General features: G+C 25.2%; 2 protein-coding genes across 2 annotated transcripts; both read right to left on the reverse strand.

Annotated features, from left to right (window-relative positions):
- Positions 1–3,019: 3,019 nt before the first annotated feature.
- LOC128953456 (microtubule-associated protein Jupiter-like) lies at positions 3,020–14,138 on the reverse strand. Its single transcript, XM_054298974.1, has 2 exons — positions 14,002–14,138; positions 3,020–3,989 (listed from the first exon to the last, which is right to left on the reverse strand). The coding sequence occupies exons 1-2, from the start codon at positions 14,058–14,060 to the stop codon at positions 3,416–3,418; spliced, it is 633 nt and encodes a 210-aa protein (XP_054154949.1). The 5' UTR covers positions 14,061–14,138; the 3' UTR covers positions 3,020–3,415.
- Positions 14,139–15,108: 970 nt separating this feature from the next.
- Positions 15,109–19,144, reverse strand: LOC128965346 (uncharacterized). The gene is made up of 6 exons (XM_054312025.1): positions 19,041–19,144; positions 18,513–18,552; positions 17,632–18,020; positions 17,029–17,239; positions 16,003–16,403; positions 15,109–15,568 (listed from the first exon to the last, which is right to left on the reverse strand). The coding sequence occupies exons 1-6, from the start codon at positions 19,142–19,144 to the stop codon at positions 15,115–15,117; spliced, it is 1,599 nt and encodes a 532-aa protein (XP_054168000.1). The 3' UTR covers positions 15,109–15,114.
- Positions 19,145–22,114: the final 2,970 nt, after the last annotated feature.

Raw genomic sequence — 22,114 nt, forward strand, 5'->3', positions numbered from 1 at the left:
TATAGTCTAATCATAAAGAGAGAGAGAGAGAGAGAGAGAGAGAGAGAGAGAGAGAGAGAGCAATCCATAAGATGGTGGGCGTCAATGGCTTGAAATAAAGTAGGAATTTCTTCATTCATTTTTGTGTACAATTCTTTGAGAATATGTATCAAATATAACAACACAACAAAAAGTAAGCAAAAAAAAATAAAGATAGTTATAAATGTAAATATAAATAGTTAAAAATGTCGTTTACATACAACCATCAAACAAATACTACACATCATTGATATAAGTGAGAGACCAAATATTATATAAGGGGAACTACACCTAGAAATTATATGTATACCATTTATTGATGTTATTCTCTGAGCGCCTGTATCTACCTGTCATATGTATATACATTAAACAGATAAATATATCCATACCTGGGCTGTATCYGAGAGACACACCACCAGCATTTGGGGTTTAGCCCCACAATACATAAACATCATATGTCTGTCTATTTTATTCACAATCTATCATAAATTAGTTTTGCCCTAATGTTTGATAATAATTTATGTGTATATTTAAATGTGTATGTACTGTATGTGTGTGGTGTTATTTTTATCACTGTCTATACAGTGTATATGTATCTTATATTATATATATATATATATATTTTGTTTTTTTCAGTTAAATTTTTATTAACATTTTTTCTTGTATAGAGAAACAAAAATAATAATAAGAGTTAATTATATTAAAGGCATTTACACACAAAAAAATAAGGGATGAATAAAAGGGATGTCTTATTTTTCCAAATTAAAAATTATGTATTTTTATAGGAAATGTTTTTTATTATTGAATTAATTTTATTATTATTTTATTATATACTTTGTATAATAAAATTTCTTCTTTTTTTTTGTATTCAGAAGACATTAAAATAAATAATTACAATAAAATGTGTCTAAAATAAAAAGTTCATAAATTCTGGAAAAATACTTATATTTATATATTTTAGATTTTAATGAACAAACATTTGATTCATTTTATAATATTGTTTTTTTGTTTTATTTGATGGGTTAGACACTGTCGACAACTCCCTGACATCGACTACAACGACGACAACGACATTAAACAAAATATATTATATATAATACAATAATATTGCTGTGAATCACAACTTTTATTGTGTGATTGAAGTGAATAACATTTTACACGCAAACAACACACGAGTCGTTCAATGCTAATGAAGAGACTGAAAGAGAGAGATATAGGGTTTAAAAGTTAATATCAGATCACTGACTAAATTAGATATTAGGGTTTGAATGAGTGAGTGAGTGAGTAAGAGAGAGAGAGAGAGAGAGAGAGAGAGAGAGAGAGAGAGAGAGAGAGAGAGAGAGAGAGAGAGAGAGAGAGAGAGATAAAGAGCAATATAAACCTAATTATAACAGACTGACAAAAATCTTGGATTAATTTTTAATTTTTGCATAAATATAGCAAAACTAAAATATGAATGAAAATATAATTGGCAGTCAACCAGAAAAAAATGAGAGTAAGAAAAAATTGTGTTAAATATATAATAAAAATAAATAAATGTCTCATCAGTTTTGGCACTTTGATCATCATTTTTGATGATAACATTAACTCATAAGTCATAACATCCATGAGTTTTGTTTGAGAGGAGCAAACTGTAGGAGAGATTCTGGTTTACCATTAGATATAATATTTGGTTTTATATTTGGCAAACAATTTAAGTGCCACAAAGTTTTTGGTGGGGGATTGGGATTACAAGGTTTGCAGGGCTTTAGTCTAATATACAGTTTATAGTTTGACTCTATTTTTATATATCCAAGTCCTCGTCGTATGTGTGAATCATACAGTATTTCTATACAGTATTATATAACGTTATAATATTATGTTTATCTGTAAATGCAATGTTTGGCAAAAGTATTTTTCGACTATAAATTTGACAATAAATGACTTACCATATTTTCAGGAGCTAACCTCTCAAAATATATGGGCGTCCAACTCATTAATAACTGTCCTCCAAAACCAAATAATTTTTAAAATGTGTGCACTTTTTTATATTATTGGATCATTGACTTTAACACACATTATTGAACTTTGTTTGCAATATAAATCAATTTTATTATTATTATTATTAAAATTTCGACGAAAAGCTCATTGAATTTCATAAGTTATAATTAAGAAAATTATTATTATTATTATTATGTATAATAAATGTATTAAGCAATGGTTTTTTTAATTTTATAATTTATTTGAAAAAAATTGTAAAAAGATTACATGAGTTTTTTATATATATATAATTAGGATAACTAAAAAACTTTACGTTTTTAAATATAATAATATATAATAATAATAATAAAAGATTTGTATACAATAACTTCTGATTAATAATAATAATAATATAAAGTAAAAATTATAATAGTAATAATGATCAAGATATAGTTGATTTTTCTATTACAAAAAAACTACATATAGTATATCTATATTTTAAAAACATTTATATATTTTTTTATAGACAAATTATATAATAAAGTTACAAAATCAAACAATTGTGTCTGGTTAATAATTCTATATATATATATTTATATATATTATATTTATAATAATAATAATTATTATTAAAAATTTATATAATGTAAATTAAATTACAGGAAAAACATCATTGTGTAAAATAATGTTTAAAAAGCGATTTTTTACACAATTGTTTTTTTTAATAAAATTTAGGAGAAAATAATTGTTATTATATCAATAGTAATAGTAGATAATAATAAATATTATTATATTCTAATACTAGAGTTAAAAACATATAAAATTTATGTATTTTATAAATTAAATAATAATATTATGTGTTTGTGTATGTATAATAATTATATTATTTTTATACTAGTTTTTTAGTAATTATAATTGTGTAATATATTTATATATCAAATTTATCAAATATTAAGCATTAATACAATAAAAAATGTTATCAATCATATATATAAAATCATATAAAAGAGCATATATGTAAAAAATTGTAAAATTAGCATTATCATCAAAAAACTTTTTTTTTAAAATATCATCAATTACATTTGTATCAAATACTATGATCGTAAGCAAAATATAAGCAAAAAAGTTATTATTATTATTAGTTTTTAGTTTGAAAATAACTTTGAATAAGCCATTACACACACACACACTCACTCACACATTTAGACACACATTACACACTCACACCTACACACCCAACTAAATGTGTGTGTAATCAATCCATTAATAAATCGGATGATTTAATAATAATAAAAATGTTTGGTCAGTATCTAAACTGTAATAATAATTATATATTTTTTTGTAGAAAAAAGGTTAGACCCTTTAGGGTTGACCCTAATTATAGCGATAGTATTAGTAGGTGCTGTGGTGGTGTTGGTTGTTAGGAGTGGACGGCATCTTAGAAAATGCCGGAACATTTGCCGCCGGGTGGCTGACGGACCTTCACGGGTGTGGCCGGCAATGATGTGGAACCGTTGCCGTTGACGCCATTAATTCTGCCGTTGACACCATTGTGACCGTTCGCTGGTTTCGCTTCGTCATAGACTTCGCCAGTGATTGGATTGCGACGGATGACGTGGTCGTACTTTTTGACAGAAGCCGAACGGACCAAAGCGGCCGATCCATTAGTGGCCGGAGTTTCGCTAAATATGTTGGACTTCATGCGGTCGACAACACGACGACGGGGCGACTCAACACCTGCTTCGCCAAACAAACGATTTTTGGTGTCCTCCTGACGACTGCCCCTACGGCTCGATGAGGCACTCGATGGCGGTGTGGCCGAGCACTCGGACATGTTGTCGCTAAAAAAGTTACCATTAGATCCATTCAAGCCATTCATGCCGTTGACCGGTGTCGACGGCAACGATGATATCGATCCCGAATCGCTTATGGAGTTCAAGTCCGATCCCTCCGAACCATTGCTTGAAGGGTTGAATATAGTGCTCGAATTGCTTCCCGAACCAGTTATTACCCTATTATTAGTGATTATATCAATTAAAAACACATTTAATATAAATTATATATATATTAAAATCTATTATTATATTTATTATTTATTTATAACATTTAAAAAAAATCAATTCGTGTTTTGTTAATAAATTGTTGTGTAGTTTTTATCAACAAAAAAAATTATTATTATAATTAACTGTAAACTTGAAAATTACAGATTAAACACATAATTAAGAAATATTTAGTGCAATGTTTTTTTTAATATATGAAATAAATTTACTAGTGAACTGGTCTTTACCCTACATATGGTTATTGGGATAAACATGTTATTGATTGAGAGGGTGAGTGTGTGTGTGTGTGTGTGTGTGTGTGTGAGAGAGAGAGAGAGAGAGAGAGAGACGTTGTGTTTCTGCAAATATTTGCATCAAATTTTATCAGAATATATACAAACATGAATCACATTATTATCGGGATGTTTGGGTTATATATACCATAATATAGTTGGGCTCTGAAGTACTTTTCAAGTACAGCAATAGCCCCTCAAAGTGTGTGTATATATATACGGACCAACACATCGACAACTGCCCACTCATACCCAAACATTTTATACACTAATATATACAACAATTCCAATTTTATTCACACCATTACCACCAACACCGACAACACATTCACATACAATATATATATATATAAACTACAGTACAGTAAAAACAACAATATATTACAAAATAAGTCACTGTTTATATATACTATATACTATATACTATATGTATATATTATATAGTGTATATATACACACACATAGAAATAGCTAGAATTTTAGTGAAAGTAATATCAGAGTAAAAGTTAGTTAATGTAAATCACTTTAAAAGGCGACTTCAATATCCTGTATGAGTAGTAATAGTAGTGTATTGATAATACAATTCAAATGTGTGTTTAGTTTTCCCGTCAATTACTTTTCGCACGACTTTTTTAGTCAAAAATATATATAAAAGAGAAAAGACATGGATTCCCAATACAATACAATCAAAATGTTATGCCATTATTTGATATATAGTTTAGTTTGTGCCCCAAAATAAAAATAAAAAGTTTGCTTAACTTTCTTTCTGATTAATATTATATATATATATACCGTATATATATTGCATATATCACTGAAGAGATTCGGTTGTCTCTATGTGTGGTGTTTCGGGTGGTATATGTGTGGGTATTGCCGACTGAATGAGTCAATTGAATAATCCACACAAAAATAAAGGCAACGACAGTATTGGGAAAACTTTTGTGGGGTTTAGTCATTCAGAGTCATACTATTATCAAAAAAGTTAGTTGAAATATATTTAGTGTGAATGAAAGCCAAACAATTATCCTCACTCTCTGATAGAAGAGGAAGAGAGAGAGAGAGAGAGAGAGAGAGAGAGAGAGAGAGAGAGAGAGAGAGAGTGGAGGGGAAAGACATTTGATTCATAAGCACCGAGTCATACATAACACGTTCCGCACACTCATTGAGTAAAGGAAGAGAGAGAGAGATCCGACCTAATGATAAGCATCTCTATTATATAACTGTTTTTCAATTGAAAATTGAATGTTAAATATCGTGAGAGAGGCAGAAGTTTACATATAAATATATATATATATAAATATACAATAATTTAATGTCGTATAAGTCGTATAATTTGTTCACAAAAAAAATTAATACTAATAACAATAATAAATACAATTATTATCCATTATTTTCACGTAAAATATTAACATACAAATACATGGAAAATGTTTTTATTTTATTTTCTTGCTTTTATTAAATAATGTGTTTTATTTATTTGATACGTGTGTGTGTTTCTCCCTATAATTAATATCCAAAATAAAACAACAATAAAAAAAAGTTTGTTATATAATATTCACTACAAAAATTAGATTTCGTGCGAATAAAAGTCACTCACAGTTTTCATTATCTATTGAAAGCTATCTTTTTTTCAGGTAATCATGAAATTTCAGTCCCAAAATTAGCTACTCTTTCGATATATTAAAGATAATGTTATTATTTTAAACAAAAATAAATGATAAAAAAACATATACTGTACTATTATTATTATTATTATTATTATTATTATTATTATTATTATTATTATTATTATTATTTAAATAATAAATATTACAACGCTATTATATTGCTATTGGGAAAAGTGATATATAAATTCACCTGCTTTATCAGTAATTTGATAAATAATAAAATTTATATATATATTGTATATACAGTAAACTATTAACTAAATATATGCACATACATTATAAATATATATAACATCAAACAACAGAGTATTTAATACAGTATAAGTTATACATTGTTTTTATTTTATATTATTATATTATTTATATCATAATATATCTATCTTTCATTAACTAACTCTCAACTGGATTATGTATACAATGAACTGGTAATACTATAGTATGTAATACTTTAGATACTGTACAGTATATATACAACTCATAAATTGTGTATTTCTTGAAGTCATATCTCTTTGGGTATAATATATAACAATTATCTGCCAAATTGTTGACACGACTCCTGGATGAGTGGTTTTCCTCTATTATTCACTAATAGTATAGACACTATCAAAGTGAGAGAGAGATTGCATAACAACAACAACAACACTCAATAATGTATGCCTTTAAGTAAAATTTCACTCTTTCTTTTGACTTTTGAGTGAAAAAAATTGTTGAATTGACTCCTGAAATCTCTATCATTAAGTCTATGTATATATCATTTGAATGAATGTATGGCTTATATAATATGAAAATTTTCAAAAAAAAAGTTTCAAATGCCATACCAGAGTGAGTGAAAGAAAGAGAGAAATAATAGTAAATAATAAATAATTAAAGGAAAATAAAATAAGAAAAAAAGATCTCAACAATCATTAAATGTCTATATATTTTGTTGGCCTGTCTTTTGTTTTGACACACCATTGTGTTTATAGCTTATAACACAAGACAGGGGTTGGAGGGGGTAATAGAGGGGTAGACATGAATTGAAGCCAAAAGTGCTACCCTTTGGCACTCGTTTATCATTTTTTTTCACAATTAATTCGCAGCCAAAGTAGTAATTATTAAATATATAATATACTGGAGTAATACAAATTGATAATATATTTGCATATAAATTATCTGTTTGTGTGTATATAAAATAAATTTATATTACCTCTAAGGAAAAAACTAAAACATTAACAATATGTTTGTGTAGATAGTTATAGAAAGTTAATTGTTTTAATAACAGTGTATACCTTACATATAAATTATATTATTTTCACTGTTTTTTGTCTTTGTTATTGTTGGTAGTTTTTTCTTGTATTAATAATAATAATAATAATAATATTTTTAATTCATTATTTTAATGGTTTTTCAAAAATGTCATTATTAATAATGTCATAATGTATTGTATATTTATATTGTATAAAATACATTACATTATGACATTATATACTGTATATAGATTCCTAATGTCAGTATATTTTCCCTAATGCTAACAATTTTTATACAAATATATATATAAATATGTATTATATTATATATTTTTAAGTATTTCCATAGTTGACAGATAGACCTTTAAATGATATTAATAACAATAATAACAATAAAATAGGAGACAATTTTAATTTTATGTTATGTAATAATATGTAATATATGTTATTTTGTGAATTTTTCTCTGTTTTTATTTTTATTTCTCGAGTTGTATGAGTTTCCTAACATACAGTTCCTACTGTTGTTGTTTTTTTTGCTGAGTACAGACACTTTATTTTTTAAGTACTTTCTAGTATATAGTGAGTGAATAGTTAATAAAACACTGAAACAAAAATGAAAAACAATAATAGAAAAAACAAAACAAAACAAAAATTAAAATAAAAATATTATTTAAATTGTATAGACAAAAAACTAATAATAAATATATACACATTTATACATACTTTACATATACTCTTATGTAATAATGAAAAATAATGGCAACAATAAATAACATTAAAGCGTATATACAAAAGATCACACATACATACATATACATAGATAAATGTTATGTAATAATGTTTATATGTATATACAGTATATTTTTTTGCTTTGTGCGTGAAAGCTAAAAAACTAACAAAAAAATTATAAAAGTTATATATACTATATTATATTATATATATATATATAAATTTATACTAGAAAATGCATACATAAATTTTATGTTTAAAAAATATAATAAAAAGTAACATTTTGTATGTATGTGTGTGTGTGTGTGTGTGTGTGTGTGTGTGTGTGTGTGTGTGTGTGTGTGTGTGTGTGTGTGTGTGTGTGTGTTGGCTATGTATGTGTCTCTTTTGATTTTGTTTATGTATGCAATTTTCAAACGTTAGTAAAAAGAGATTCATGTTATATCATGTGTGGTATCTATGTATCTCTTAAAATGTATAAATAAATTGCCAAATAATGTGTGTACCGAAACATTTATATGTGTTCACCAAAAGGCAAATACTGATGTATATTATATATATATATATATATATATACAGTATATTTATGTATATAAAATAAAATAAAATATAATATAAAATATAATAAAATAAAATATCATTTGCGTATAACTCTATTGCATAGAATATTACACGAATTACCACCAAAAAAAATAGTAATAAAATTTCATATTAAATGGCAATTTTATATAGACCTGAATGACTTGTATTGAGATATTCATTAACTAATGTAACGCAAAAAAGACGTTAAAAATAATTGTATTTTACGATTATATGGTTTATAGTTTGAAAAAAGACTGAAAATTAATAGATATACTGTATATTATGATATATAAATAGATATACATTATATACTGTATTATGTTATAAATTGCGCGCACAATATGTATGAAAAAAATACATTTTCCTCAAAGTAATTGTTGAACAAAAAAACAAAACAAATAATGAAATATTGAGATCATTTGTCGGGTAATGTCTTCGTATAAATTTATATATAAATTTATAGACAATAAACGTCTTTTATATGTTAACAACGAAAAAAATATATATAATATCAAATAAAAAACTTTTTGTATTTTACAGTTTAATTTGAGTAATATATTGAGGGCTGTCGTGTTGTATAAAGGGCTGGTAAATACCGTTTTTTGTGTGTGTTTTATATAATAGACAGATATATCATTATTAAGAGTGTTTATATATATTTTTGGTGATAGAGAAGAGTCTCTTCTCTCTCTCTCTCTCTCTCTCTCTCTCTCTCTCTCTCTCTCAGCCCTTGCCATCAGATAATGGCTTCATTTCCTGATTGAGAGACCAATTTTAGAGTCATTGGTTTAGAAATTATATTATTGGCATTAAAAGCAAAAATACTATATAATAATAATGTTTGGGTATATACTGTACTAATGAAAATGAGAGACTCATAGCGATTCAGCAAAAATTAACTATTGATTCATCGCTTAAAACAACAGACTATTTTATTATACATATATATATATATATTGTATATAAAACAATAGAAACTGATTGGTATGGCATGGAATGGTATGGTATGGACTGTACAGTATATAGAGAAAGGAAAGGGTCTTTAGGGAGGGAGGGGATTGATGGATGGATAGACAGATAGACAGTAGTGGTAGAGTAACTAAAAATGCATTACACGCATAACATAAACATAATGGAGTTTTTTGTGTTATTATATGGCAATTGTGATGAATAGCAAATTCATTGGTTGAACAAATGGATTGACTCATATATATATATGCATATAGTTTTAATATATATTTATAATAAATAGATACATCAAAAAAGCAACAAAAATTACATTAAATATATTAAAACAAATTTTTAATGTATTTTCCAAAAACTTAATGACATCTCTCTTTCTCTCTCTTCCTCTTTAGTGTTGTTAATGATGAGCAATAAATTGGTTTTTTTAAATAAAAATAAAATAAAATTAGTGTATCTATAATATCGTCATCAATAATAATGATAATAATTTTTGTTGTTTTTAGCGTTTTTAGCGTTTAAAAGGGCAATCGATAGGACAATTGCATCACCAAAGTGTGTGTATGTCTAGACCCAAGTGCACTCCCAGTTCAAAATAATCAATATTACTGGTGCTGTAAGGGTGGATATATCGTACTGTATCATCAATTGTCATATTATGACAATTAGTTTGAGTGCCAGCAGACCATTTCAGACAATTTTCTGGCCAATAAACAAATAAAATATATATAAATTATATTATATTATGTTATGGGGCACACCAAGTAGATAACCGGGCACTGTTACCCATTAGTGAGCGATAGGAGAGGATAGACAATCAAATTAATTTCAATTGAAATAAGCAATGAATATGCTATGAATGTATATATTATATTATATATGTATAACAACAACAACAACAACTGAAAAGTGGTGTCATTAATATTTACATTATAACGATAGGGTGTATAGGGTTTGGTCGATCAGACTGTCTGACTGACTCTATATATGTATAGCCTATCAGTTTAGATATTAAATATATGTTTTGTTTCCTATGAAAATATAAATCGATATCCCAGTCGTCGTCGTCTATCAGTCACTCACTTACTCACCAAAAAAAAAATATTTTCTATTACTATAACAGCCAAACATAACCAAAACACAACACAAACCTAATGGCAATAAAATGATAGCAAAAATATTATTATACTGTATTGTATATACAGTACATTCGCAATAGTTTTTATTCAATGTATACATTGTATTAATATATAAAATATTACAGTATCTGTTCAATAGCTTAACTATTATACTCTTATGGTTGAGGAGTAGTCCAATCATCCTCTTGGATGGCCATCGATATGGTGACTGAGTGAGTAATGACTGAGAGTAAAAGTGTGTGAGTGAGTGTATGAGAGTGGGTGAGAGAGAGAAAGAGAGAGAGAGAGAGAGAGTGAAAGATAAAGAGAGATCTGGGATCAGATGATCTGATTGGGATTGGACTCCAACCTCTCCCAAAACTACTGTCTCATAAATATAATAAAAACTCATCTAAAAATGAGTCATTGCATCCATACATATGACTACTACTAGTAGTAATAGTAGTAATATTAAAGTGTAGTAAATGAATGACTAAAATATTGTAAAAATTTTCATCAGAAAGATGTGAATAGTGAAAGTTGAGATAAAAATGTATATAAAAAAAATAAATATAATTTGTGTAATAAAATAGCTTTTATAAAAATTTTGTTGTTTTGTCTGAGGCATCAGTTTTCAGGTCATATATATATAATAGAAAGCAAAGATAAAATTGAGAGAAAAAATCGTATTTTATATTTTTCGTTCATAACTATTGTATTGTATTGAATGCTATATCATATAAAATTTCATTTCATTTTTGCATATAATATATATATATTTTCATTTTATATTAAATTCGGTTAAATAAAGTGATCATTCCGTTCACTTTCTCTCTCAATGGTAACAAAAAAAGTGATGAAAGCTTTTTTCATTTATTTATTTTTTTATTCAATGAATTAGCTCAACGATTGAATGCATCGGAAAAAAGTTATTGAAAAGCACACCAACAAAATTTAAATAAATAAATAATAAACGTATAAAATAAATAAATAAATGAAATACACTTTTTTTATTAGTAAAAATTTCTGATGAATTGACTGACGAGTGATGAGTCAACACTACATATAAACAACACGACAACTGAATATTATATATTTGTATATAAAAATATATTCTCATTTTATTGTATAATTTATACCAAATATGCATAAAATAGTTGAAAGCAAAGAGAGAGAGAGAGAGAGAGAGAGAGAGAGAGAGAGAGAGAGAGAGAGAGGTCTTTGAACGCAAAAGCAAAATATAATTAATTTACGCGAATTACAGCATATATTAAGCTCTGGTATTCATATTATATATAAAATATTGAATCCCTGGCTAACTAACTATAAATAAATACATATATATATATAATATTTGACTTAATATACGGTAGTATGAAATTCAGTGTTCAACCGTTTGTGTGTCGCCCAGAGATATGGTTTATGAAAAATCAGTGGCAAAACGGAAATCAATGGCACAGAGAAAATACTTAATATAATATTATAATATATATATATATTTATATAGAAATCACTTATAATAAGGCATTTATTTTGTTGAGAGATTTTATCCATTGATTGAACAAAATGTTAAGCCTATTATTACACAATTAGACTTATAGTATGGATATTGGTATGGGCTGTGATTAGCTCCAGAAATAAGAGACCATTCAATACAAATGGATGAGACCCTCTTTAGACTAGTATTTCGGGGAAATGGATTGCGAAATAAGTGGACTGTTTTTGCTTATATCATAAAAAGCATATATATATATATATATATACATTATGTATGTATACATAGTGACTGGATTTTGCCTATTGAATGGCTACTACTATACCATCAGAAAAAACCAGAGAGTATTTGAATAGTAATTTAAATTACAACACAACAGATAGAGAGCTAACAACACATGATTATCATTACAATCATTGATGACTGACTACCAGTGAACCTGTATGTATGGTATGTACTGAATTTACTGTATGTATATGTGCTCACCATTACTATGTGGTGTTACTATTGTTGGATAACATAACAACAACAACAGCTAAAATTGAAAACAACAGCAAAATAAAAAAAATAAAAAGTTTTTTTGTGTCCCTTTTATTTTGCAGAGGAAATCATTTGTTGGTGTGATTTGGATGGAGAGGAGACAAAACAATTTTTTAGTTTTATTTTATTTGAAATATTTGACTGTAAAAATAATGATTACACAAATGTAAATTGTAATATAATATGTACGACAATATTGTCAACAAATTATAAATACAAATATCAATGACATGCTATGATCCCAATGTATGATAAGTTTTTATTTACAATGTGTCTGTGTATGTGTTGTTTTACATAATATCGTATTATTATTTCAATGGGAAAGCAATTAAAATTAAAATAACAAATAAAAAAATTGTTGAGTGCTTTAAATTTGGCGATTATATTATCATACATTGAATTTTCATTTTGTTTGATTTGTCTCTCTCTTTCTCCTATCTCTTATCTAAACAATTAATTAAATATTTAATAGTTTGCTAACTTTCCCTCTAATACATACACAGTATTAAGTAAAGTACATTATATACAGTACTGTACTCCAGTATAGCATTAATTTGACTCTAATTTACTGTATTATTAAATACTATGAAAACCTATGCTATTGTATGAAAAAAACGAACTTTAGGCGAAAAACTTAATTAAACTTTTAGTTAAAGTATTAAACACATTATTAACAATGTATGAGAGAGAGAGAGAGAGAGAGAGAGAGAGAGAGAGAGAGAGAGAGAGAGAGAAAGAGAGAGAGAGCTAATTGGTATACAAACTAAAAGTTTGTACAAAGTTGTAAGCAAATTAACAAAAAAGAAATATATATATTTATATTTATTTATTTAATGACAACAATTAAACTAAATTTTTACTATTGGTTTAAAGGGAAAAAATGAAAACGACAGTCACAATAGTAAAAACTAACATAAGAGACAACAAAAATTAAAACCTTAATTTATCTCAATTAAACAAAAGTAAATGCAAATTAATGTTAAATTGTTTAGACACACACACACATTAAAAAATTTAACAAACAAATGTATTTAAAGATATTTGTGTGTTAATACATATATACAGTATATATATGTCGTGTAATTACATGTGAGATAAAGATTTATTATACATTACAACAACAACAACATAATTATAATCGCAATTAAAGTCACAAAATATTAAATTTTACTTTTAAAAATAGGTGTGTATGTACTGTATGTTAGTGTTATTTTAGTGTTATGTTAGTATGTATGGCTTAGACACACACAAAGGTACCTGAGTTACACAAAGTACCTGAGCGCACCATATTGTGTGTGATTTATATTCAGTATATGATATATATATATATATCTTTTTTTTAAAAAAATAACAAAAAAAATAATGGCCATACCTTTTGCCCCTGCCTACTTTGTCGAGTTCAACATGTCGAAAATCATATACTGACGGCATTTTTATATGGGTTATATATATTATTATTATTTGTCGATATCAAACAACAACGTAAAAAATATGTCCAGCAATAAAATTTATTTTATCCAAACAAACAGTTTAAGATTATTATAATAATAATTATTATTATTATTTGAATTGCCAGAAAATGTTGAAATTAATATTTATTTTTTTCTTTTAGGAAATCACAATCACTTAATATTATTTTTTTTTTGCTTTCAAAATAAATGACTGTTGTTTTTCTGGGAATAGACAACAATAACACACAATTAGAAGTTAGGTTTTTCGTAAAATATATATATATATATATATATAAAAACTTTTTTAGACTTTTTTCTCGTTTAAGTTATTCACTGAATGAAAAAATATTTTCTGAGAAAAACAATTTTTCTCTTTACTGATGGGCTTTCAATTGACTTTTTAAAACTTATATAACAATTCCATTGGTTTCTTACAGTTTCAGTATATAGTTATATAAGAGCTTTGATTTTCATAAACACCACTCTCTATCCACAAACACAATATAAATATATATATATTTCTCTCTCTCTCTCTCTTTAAAAAAAGTTCAACATATAATAGTAATGTATAATAATAATAACAGTAGTAGTATTGGTTGGTTGGATGTATGTATGTGTGTATATGATGTCTGTGTCCTGTTGTTGTTATGCTGTTGTGAATGTGTTGTCGGGTTTTATATAGGGAATCGGCGCCTGCGGGTTAGGTAACTGCCAGAGTCTAGTGGGAAGGGCAGACACTGTCAGACAGGTTTTAAATGTCTGCCTAGAAATGTGTGTGTGTTTGGAAGCAATCGTCGATTTTTTGGTACCCAAGTTTGCCAACACACTAGAGTGTAGTATGTGTTTGAAAGAGAGAGACACCGGGAGAGAGAGGAAACAAGTTTTTCAAAAAAAAAATATTACATATAAGTCCAAAAAAAAATTAACTAACATTTTTCCAAACTTTTTCTTTATTATTATTAATAATAATATATTATATAATATATATATAAGTTTTATAAAAACATAGGAATAAGAGAACAGGTATGCGTTCCTCAAACTGGCCGAACCAGAGATGATGATGATGTTGCTGTTGTTGTTGCTAATGGTGCCGGTGTTGATGGTGTACTACAACTATACATATTAACCACTTTAGGCATTAATGTAATCTTAAGCGACTGTCTCTCATAACTTTCCGTATCGATACTAAGCCACGAGTTGTTTGGCGCAACAGACAGAATCTCCTCATTATTGACAATCATATTATTATCTGACTGTCGATCGTCGTCACCGTCATTATCGGCATCAATAGCTTCTGTACCGACAGTAACATCAGCGACGACACTATCGCCATCATTATCTGCACCACTTTGAGCACCGATACTACTAATATTAATATTATTGTTATCATTGGTTAAATCAATATTAATATCCATGGCTTCAATCACTTTAACGCCAGAATTTTCGTCATCGCTATCGGGCAACGGCTCACTATTAAATAACTTTACGCTATAATAAAAAATTAAAGTCAAAACAATAAATAAACAATAAATAAATATATATATATATATAAATAAAATGATAGATACAAACAAAAAATTGCTAAAAAAATAAAAACAATATAAAAGAAGAGAGAGAATCGTATAATTTATGGCCAAATAATTATAATAAAAGGCTTTTTATATTCAAAACAACCTTTTATTATATAATAGATAAAAGGTTTTTAAGTTTATTTGAGACTAAAAGGATGAGAGAGAGAGAGAGAGAGAGAGAGAGAGAGAGAGAGAGAGAGAGAAACTAAAATAATTTATAGTCTTAAATAGCTAAACAAAATAAATACATAGTAAAGTTAAGGTAAGGTAGCTATCAATATATATATATATATATATATATAAAACACATATAACATTATATAAGAGAATGGCATATTTGACTGAACGCACCCGTGGCTAATGAATTGATTTTGTGTTAAGGGCTGGCAATAAATAATTAGCCTTAATTTGCATTCATTAGTATTCACCACTAAAACGTTGGCAGCGCTTCTATCACTCATTGTTGACCAGTTTTGACACTTGTCGTTAATCACATGACGGTAATCAATGTGCCGACGATTTGATTGATTTGCCACCAATTGATTGCTACCGTTGTTGTTGTTGTTGCTGTCATTGCCTGATGTCGTAGACTTTCGTGACATAAATATATGCCACCAGCGGGTCGTACTATCGCGTGACTGATTGCCGACACCAGAACCGATAGTCGACTGTTCAAACCGTTCGTAACATTTGGAGCACCCATTGCACGGCTCGCTATACGACACCGTCAGGTCGTCCACCGGTGATAATGTCTATATATAGAAATTTAGTAAAAAATAACTATTCAAATAAATAATTTTCATATGACTTTCCTTTAATAATTAATTAATTAGTTTTTATAGATAAATATTTTTTTTTGTTTTGTAATAATTTTCATAACCTTTCACTTAAATGATTGTTGTTGTTGTTATTATAATTTTTTTAAAGATAATTTCTGCTATAGTTATAGTGTATTGAAATTTCTATCTACATATTATATACATAATTTACAAAACACTATCAAACAAAAAAAAACAAAACCCAAAAATTACATAATTATAATTTTGCCCAAAAATTATTAATTACTTTTAATTTATAATTAACGTCAAAATATAAAATGAAACTCATTTCTTACATATTAAGCTGATTATATATATATATATATATATAATATTAAATATAATGCATAAACATATATTAATATATAGATAAATATAAAATATGCAATATTAGTATGCTGTATAAACAAAAACTTATTAAAAAAAATTAAAATAACTAAAAACTGGATAAACAAAACAACAAAAAATATCTAAAATATATTTAATAATATATGATATTTTTTTCGTGAAAAATATGAGCCGAAAAAAAAGAGGAGCAACAAAAAAAACTGAAACTTACTTTAAACGAGTTAACAAAAAATGCAAAATAAGGTTTCAATTTACTGCCAAAATACCAATACTTGTCGACTACAGTAACGGTATCTCTTATTTTGCCGCAATTAAGCTCATCAATGGCGTAAACAGGCCTACCAATGGTGCCCTCGATTTTCATCACATCAATCGGTGCCAACACTTCACGGATGGCACTCATTGTAGACTCAGCTAAAACCCTTTTTTTAATATATAATTTATATATAATATTAATAATACAGTTATAATAATAATAATAAGGGTTAACCATTTTAATGCAATTTTATATACAACATTAAAAATATAACAATAACTCTATAATAATAATCGCATTAAAACTATTATATATATATTTTTTTTTGTTTTTTTATATATACAATATAATCTATACACACACTTGCAGTAAACTGTTTTATTGCTGACACACAATATGCAATAAAAACTTACTTATATTTATTATATAACTATAGTTATATAATAAATACAAATAAATAGTAAAACAACTTTTTTCAAATACATAAATATATTATAAATATAATCTAAATTTATTTTTTTAAAACTATAATTTTAATAATTGTGTCAAAAGTCTTACTCGTAATGATTGAGACGTCTTTCGTAAAACTTATTCAATTTCATGGCAATTGTATTGCGTCGGCCAACCGGTAGTATACCGATCGGAAATCGGTGAATAGCCGTCAGATAGTCCTCACGTCTCAATAGACCCGTCACTGCCTCGTGTACTGTGCCGTTGCCGCCGGCAATCAATATGCCGTCTGTGTTGTTCATAATCTCCATCAGATCTTTTGTCTGTCCCTCGGCTTCGGTGACCACTAGCGAGACCCGAATACCGGCCAAATAGAGAAGCGGTGCACAGTATTTGTCGTACAGTGCCTTACTTTTGCGACCGTTGGCCACTGGGTTCAGTATTACCGTAATGTGTCGGCACTTAACATCGGGTCTTATATAATGACTACCGAAACGCTGTTTTATTTTTTTTAAAAAAAGTAATTATTTTTTAAAAACCTTAAAATTTAAAACATAATATAATTTATTTAAATTCAAATTTTGTATTATCTAATAACATGGGTCAATGTAATCAATATATATATATATCATATACGGTATATTTATAAATATGATATATAATGAACTGAATGTATATTAAAACAAAAGTTTAAGACAAAAAACAAGTTTAGTTATTCAGTTTAACAAACTTTAATTACAAGTGTAGGCGTTATATATATGATAATAATATATATATAATCATAAATGTGATATAATATATAAATACAGTATATATACTGTATATTAAATTTGATGGCTAAATATATAACAAAATAAAAAATTAACAAAAAACGGGTGTTTATTTAAAATATAATAACTAAAGTAAATATTATATTTTATATAAATTTATATACAGGTATATACTATAAATATAACTTAATCTCAATGATATGGGGGACACACACTTACCGACGCCTCCTCACAATAGGTCCTCATTTTGTTGTTCTCCCTATTGAAACAAATATTAAACAAAAAACAAATAAATAAAATAAAACAAATGAAAAATAATTTTCAATTACTTTCAAATTGTTTTCCCAAAAAACAACAAATAAATTAATAAATAAATAATTTTGTTGTGTTTTTCTAATAAAAATTAATTTAACGTTAGTTTTGTTTTGTTGTTTAGTTTAACCCAATGTTTATTTTTTTAAAAAAAGAGTTAAATTATATATTTTTTTTGTTACAATTATTTTTAATCCTGATTTATTTAATACTGGATATAAAGTTTATATTATAAACAATTTAATATTATCCTATAAATACTGATATATGATATTAAATATAAATATATATAATTAAAATTATTAATTACAACATATATATATATAAAAACAACAAAAACAAAATAAATAATTAATTAAATAATAAAACAAATAATTTTTTAAAAATCAAATAAAAACTTTATAATATGTAAAATTTAATGTATATTATATTTACATTAGTTTATTATATCCATAGTTAATGCCATACAATGAAACACAACTGAAAAATACTGATTTTTTCCAATTGTTTCGCAAAATTTTTACGGTTTTTACAATCATTTTGTGTTGTTTTTTATAAAAAAAAAAAATAGATTTAGAAAATTTTAAGCTAAAAGAAACTTAATTTAAATATTTATATTAACAAAAAAAAACACTTATATTCACAAAACAATAAAACAAAATGAGATTTAAATTTATTTAAAAAAAAGTACAAATGATTTGAATTATGTTTTACAATGTTTTGATTGTCAAAACAGTTTACTATTCAATACATAAACACAAACACAATGTTTACGTCCATTGAAGACATGCTTTAATCACATGTTTTTGTCTCTCTATTACAATAATGTTGTATTGACTGTAAAAGGGGGGGGACTGTACTGTCATTGAAAAGTGATATATTTTTAAATAATGTACATATTATTACAGTATTTAAAAAATATATATACAATTAGTATCTATTTATTGCATTTATTATAATCACAATTATCGGGTTATAGCAATTATTTTTTTTAAACAAATAATAATAATAATAAAAGTTATTAAACTTAGCAAAAGGGTTATGTGTGAACATTTAACCTTTATAATTTTTTTTATTATTATAATTTAGTTCCTATAGGAAATCTACATGATAACAAATAATAATAATAATAATAATAAGTTTATATACCATATTGTTAATTTATTTTTGTTTAACTAATTCAATGACTATAGTCACTATACCTGTATATATTAAATTAGTTTTTTTTATTTTTTAAAAAAATGTCATTAACATTGAAGAGGATATTGCAAAATATGCGCTTCAATGATATTATTACTATTGAAATATTTTTTTAATTTTGCATAATTGTAAATTAACATTTACAGTTTATTATTATTTTAATTTATTTTTTTTAATTCTTATTTTTTTGATTAATTAGTTTTTTTTGTTGTTAATGTTTTTTTTCGTTAGTTGACAATTTGTAGAGAAGATTGAAAAAAATCATTAAATTGTTTTACATTTCTGAGAAAATTTATTCGTTAATTAGCATTATTTTTTATGAATTTTAATTTATTTTGTTGTTGAATTTAAATTTTGTTATTTCCATAAATTCAACAATAAAATTAAAATTATTATTTCAAAATTTCAAATGAAAAGTGAAAACTTTTTTTTGTTGTTGTTTTGTTTTATTTTCAATGAAATGTTTTATATCTCACACATTGGATGTCAATCGCCTGTCCTATCGATTACAGTATTATCAGTGATTTCCGTCAGTTTTGATTTACTCATAATTTTATTTTTAATAATTTTTTTTCGAAGAATAAAAATTGTGTCAATCTTGCAGTCAATTCAAAATATATGATAATATTTTCTTGTTTTAATAATAATATTGTTTTATATATATATATTTGAGAATAAATTTAAATATTATTTATAAGATTATAATCAATTACCATTATAATTATTAACTGTATAGAAAATTAATTGCATAAATTATAGCTATTTGATTGTGTGTCTCATTTATCTTTATAGTTTAATTAGACGTTTTTTAGTTTTTTACTTTAGTGTGTGTGTTGTGTCTGATAACTAAATTGTTGTTTTGTTACCGGAAACTATTTGTTATAATTAATTATAATATTATTTATTTAAAAATTGATGTTTTCATATAAATATGATTATAATTCTCAAACATTTATATATAAATAAAATGATATTTTTTTATTTTCTGATAAAAATATATTAATAATGGTACTTCTATAATTTATTTAACTTAATTTAATTGCAATTCAAAACAATATAATTACATAAAAATAAATTGCCAAATCATTTATATTTGTATTTATAAAACTAAAATATGATTACAACAAAACATTTATATAATATTTGTGTTTTGAAATTATTTTTTTGTTTGATTTTTGTTGTATTTATTAAAACACCATTGGATTAACCTCAAAATTCAAATACATTTATGTATATTATAATATAATAATCAATTACTTTTTATTTTTGTAAATCATTATTATACAACATATATTGTACTGTATATATGATATAATGTATTTTGTATGACTTAATTTCTTATTTACTAACTAGCCTTTGATCTAATATATACAAATAAATAGCATATATAATATATACAATGTGTACTTATATTATATATAAAATATTGTATACGTATTATAAATGTAAGAGAGATTAATGTAATAAATATGAGTTTATATACTTTCAGATAATTATAATCCATTTATACAACAATACACATAACTTATTGTACTGTAATATAATATAAAAGTTGAATCTCATTAATATTTAAACAAATTTCTCTCCCATTGATGTTATAATCGTGATTATAATCAATTGAATTAATAAGTTTTTTTTATTGTTGTTGTTTTCGCTGTTATTATGAATTTTTTCTGATTAATTGCTAATCAATAGTAATTTTCATTATTGTCTTTTTCCAGATTTTTCTTGATTAATATTTATATTATTATATTTATATATTTGTTTTATATGTTCGATATTAACCATTAAAAATAATTATGTAATGAATCTAAATGTTTTTATAAATAGTTTTTAATTATAGAGTCAGATTAGATATTAAATATGTCTATATGTGAAATGAGATCAGCAGCAATTAAATAAATAAATTGAATATAAAAAATAATATTAATATTAATAACTATATATAATATATATATAAATTTATATATAAATATACAATTATAAAATAAATGTTTAACTATGGATTTTATTATTTATTATTTAATACTTTTTTCTATGTATAATAATGTGTGCCATAAAAAGGTAGTTGATTTTTGAAAGCAACTTAATATTTATTCACAAACAATAACAAACAAATAAAATTAATACAAAAATAACTCAAAAATAAAAATAAAATAAAAATGATTTAATTTTTTCAGAGAAAACTCACTATTACTGCAAATTTTATATCGAATATATAATACTAAACTACCTATACTTCTAATGTATTATGAATTTTATTTACTAATAAACAAAAAGTAATTATAATTTTATTTAATTTTTATATT

Source organism: Oppia nitens, unplaced genomic scaffold (assembly GCF_028296485.1).
Source record: "Oppia nitens isolate AA-2021 unplaced genomic scaffold, nextdenovo-longstitch-racon4-pilon3 scaffold10_pilon_pilon_pilon, whole genome shotgun sequence".
NCBI lineage: Eukaryota > Metazoa > Arthropoda > Arachnida > Sarcoptiformes > Oppiidae > Oppia > Oppia nitens.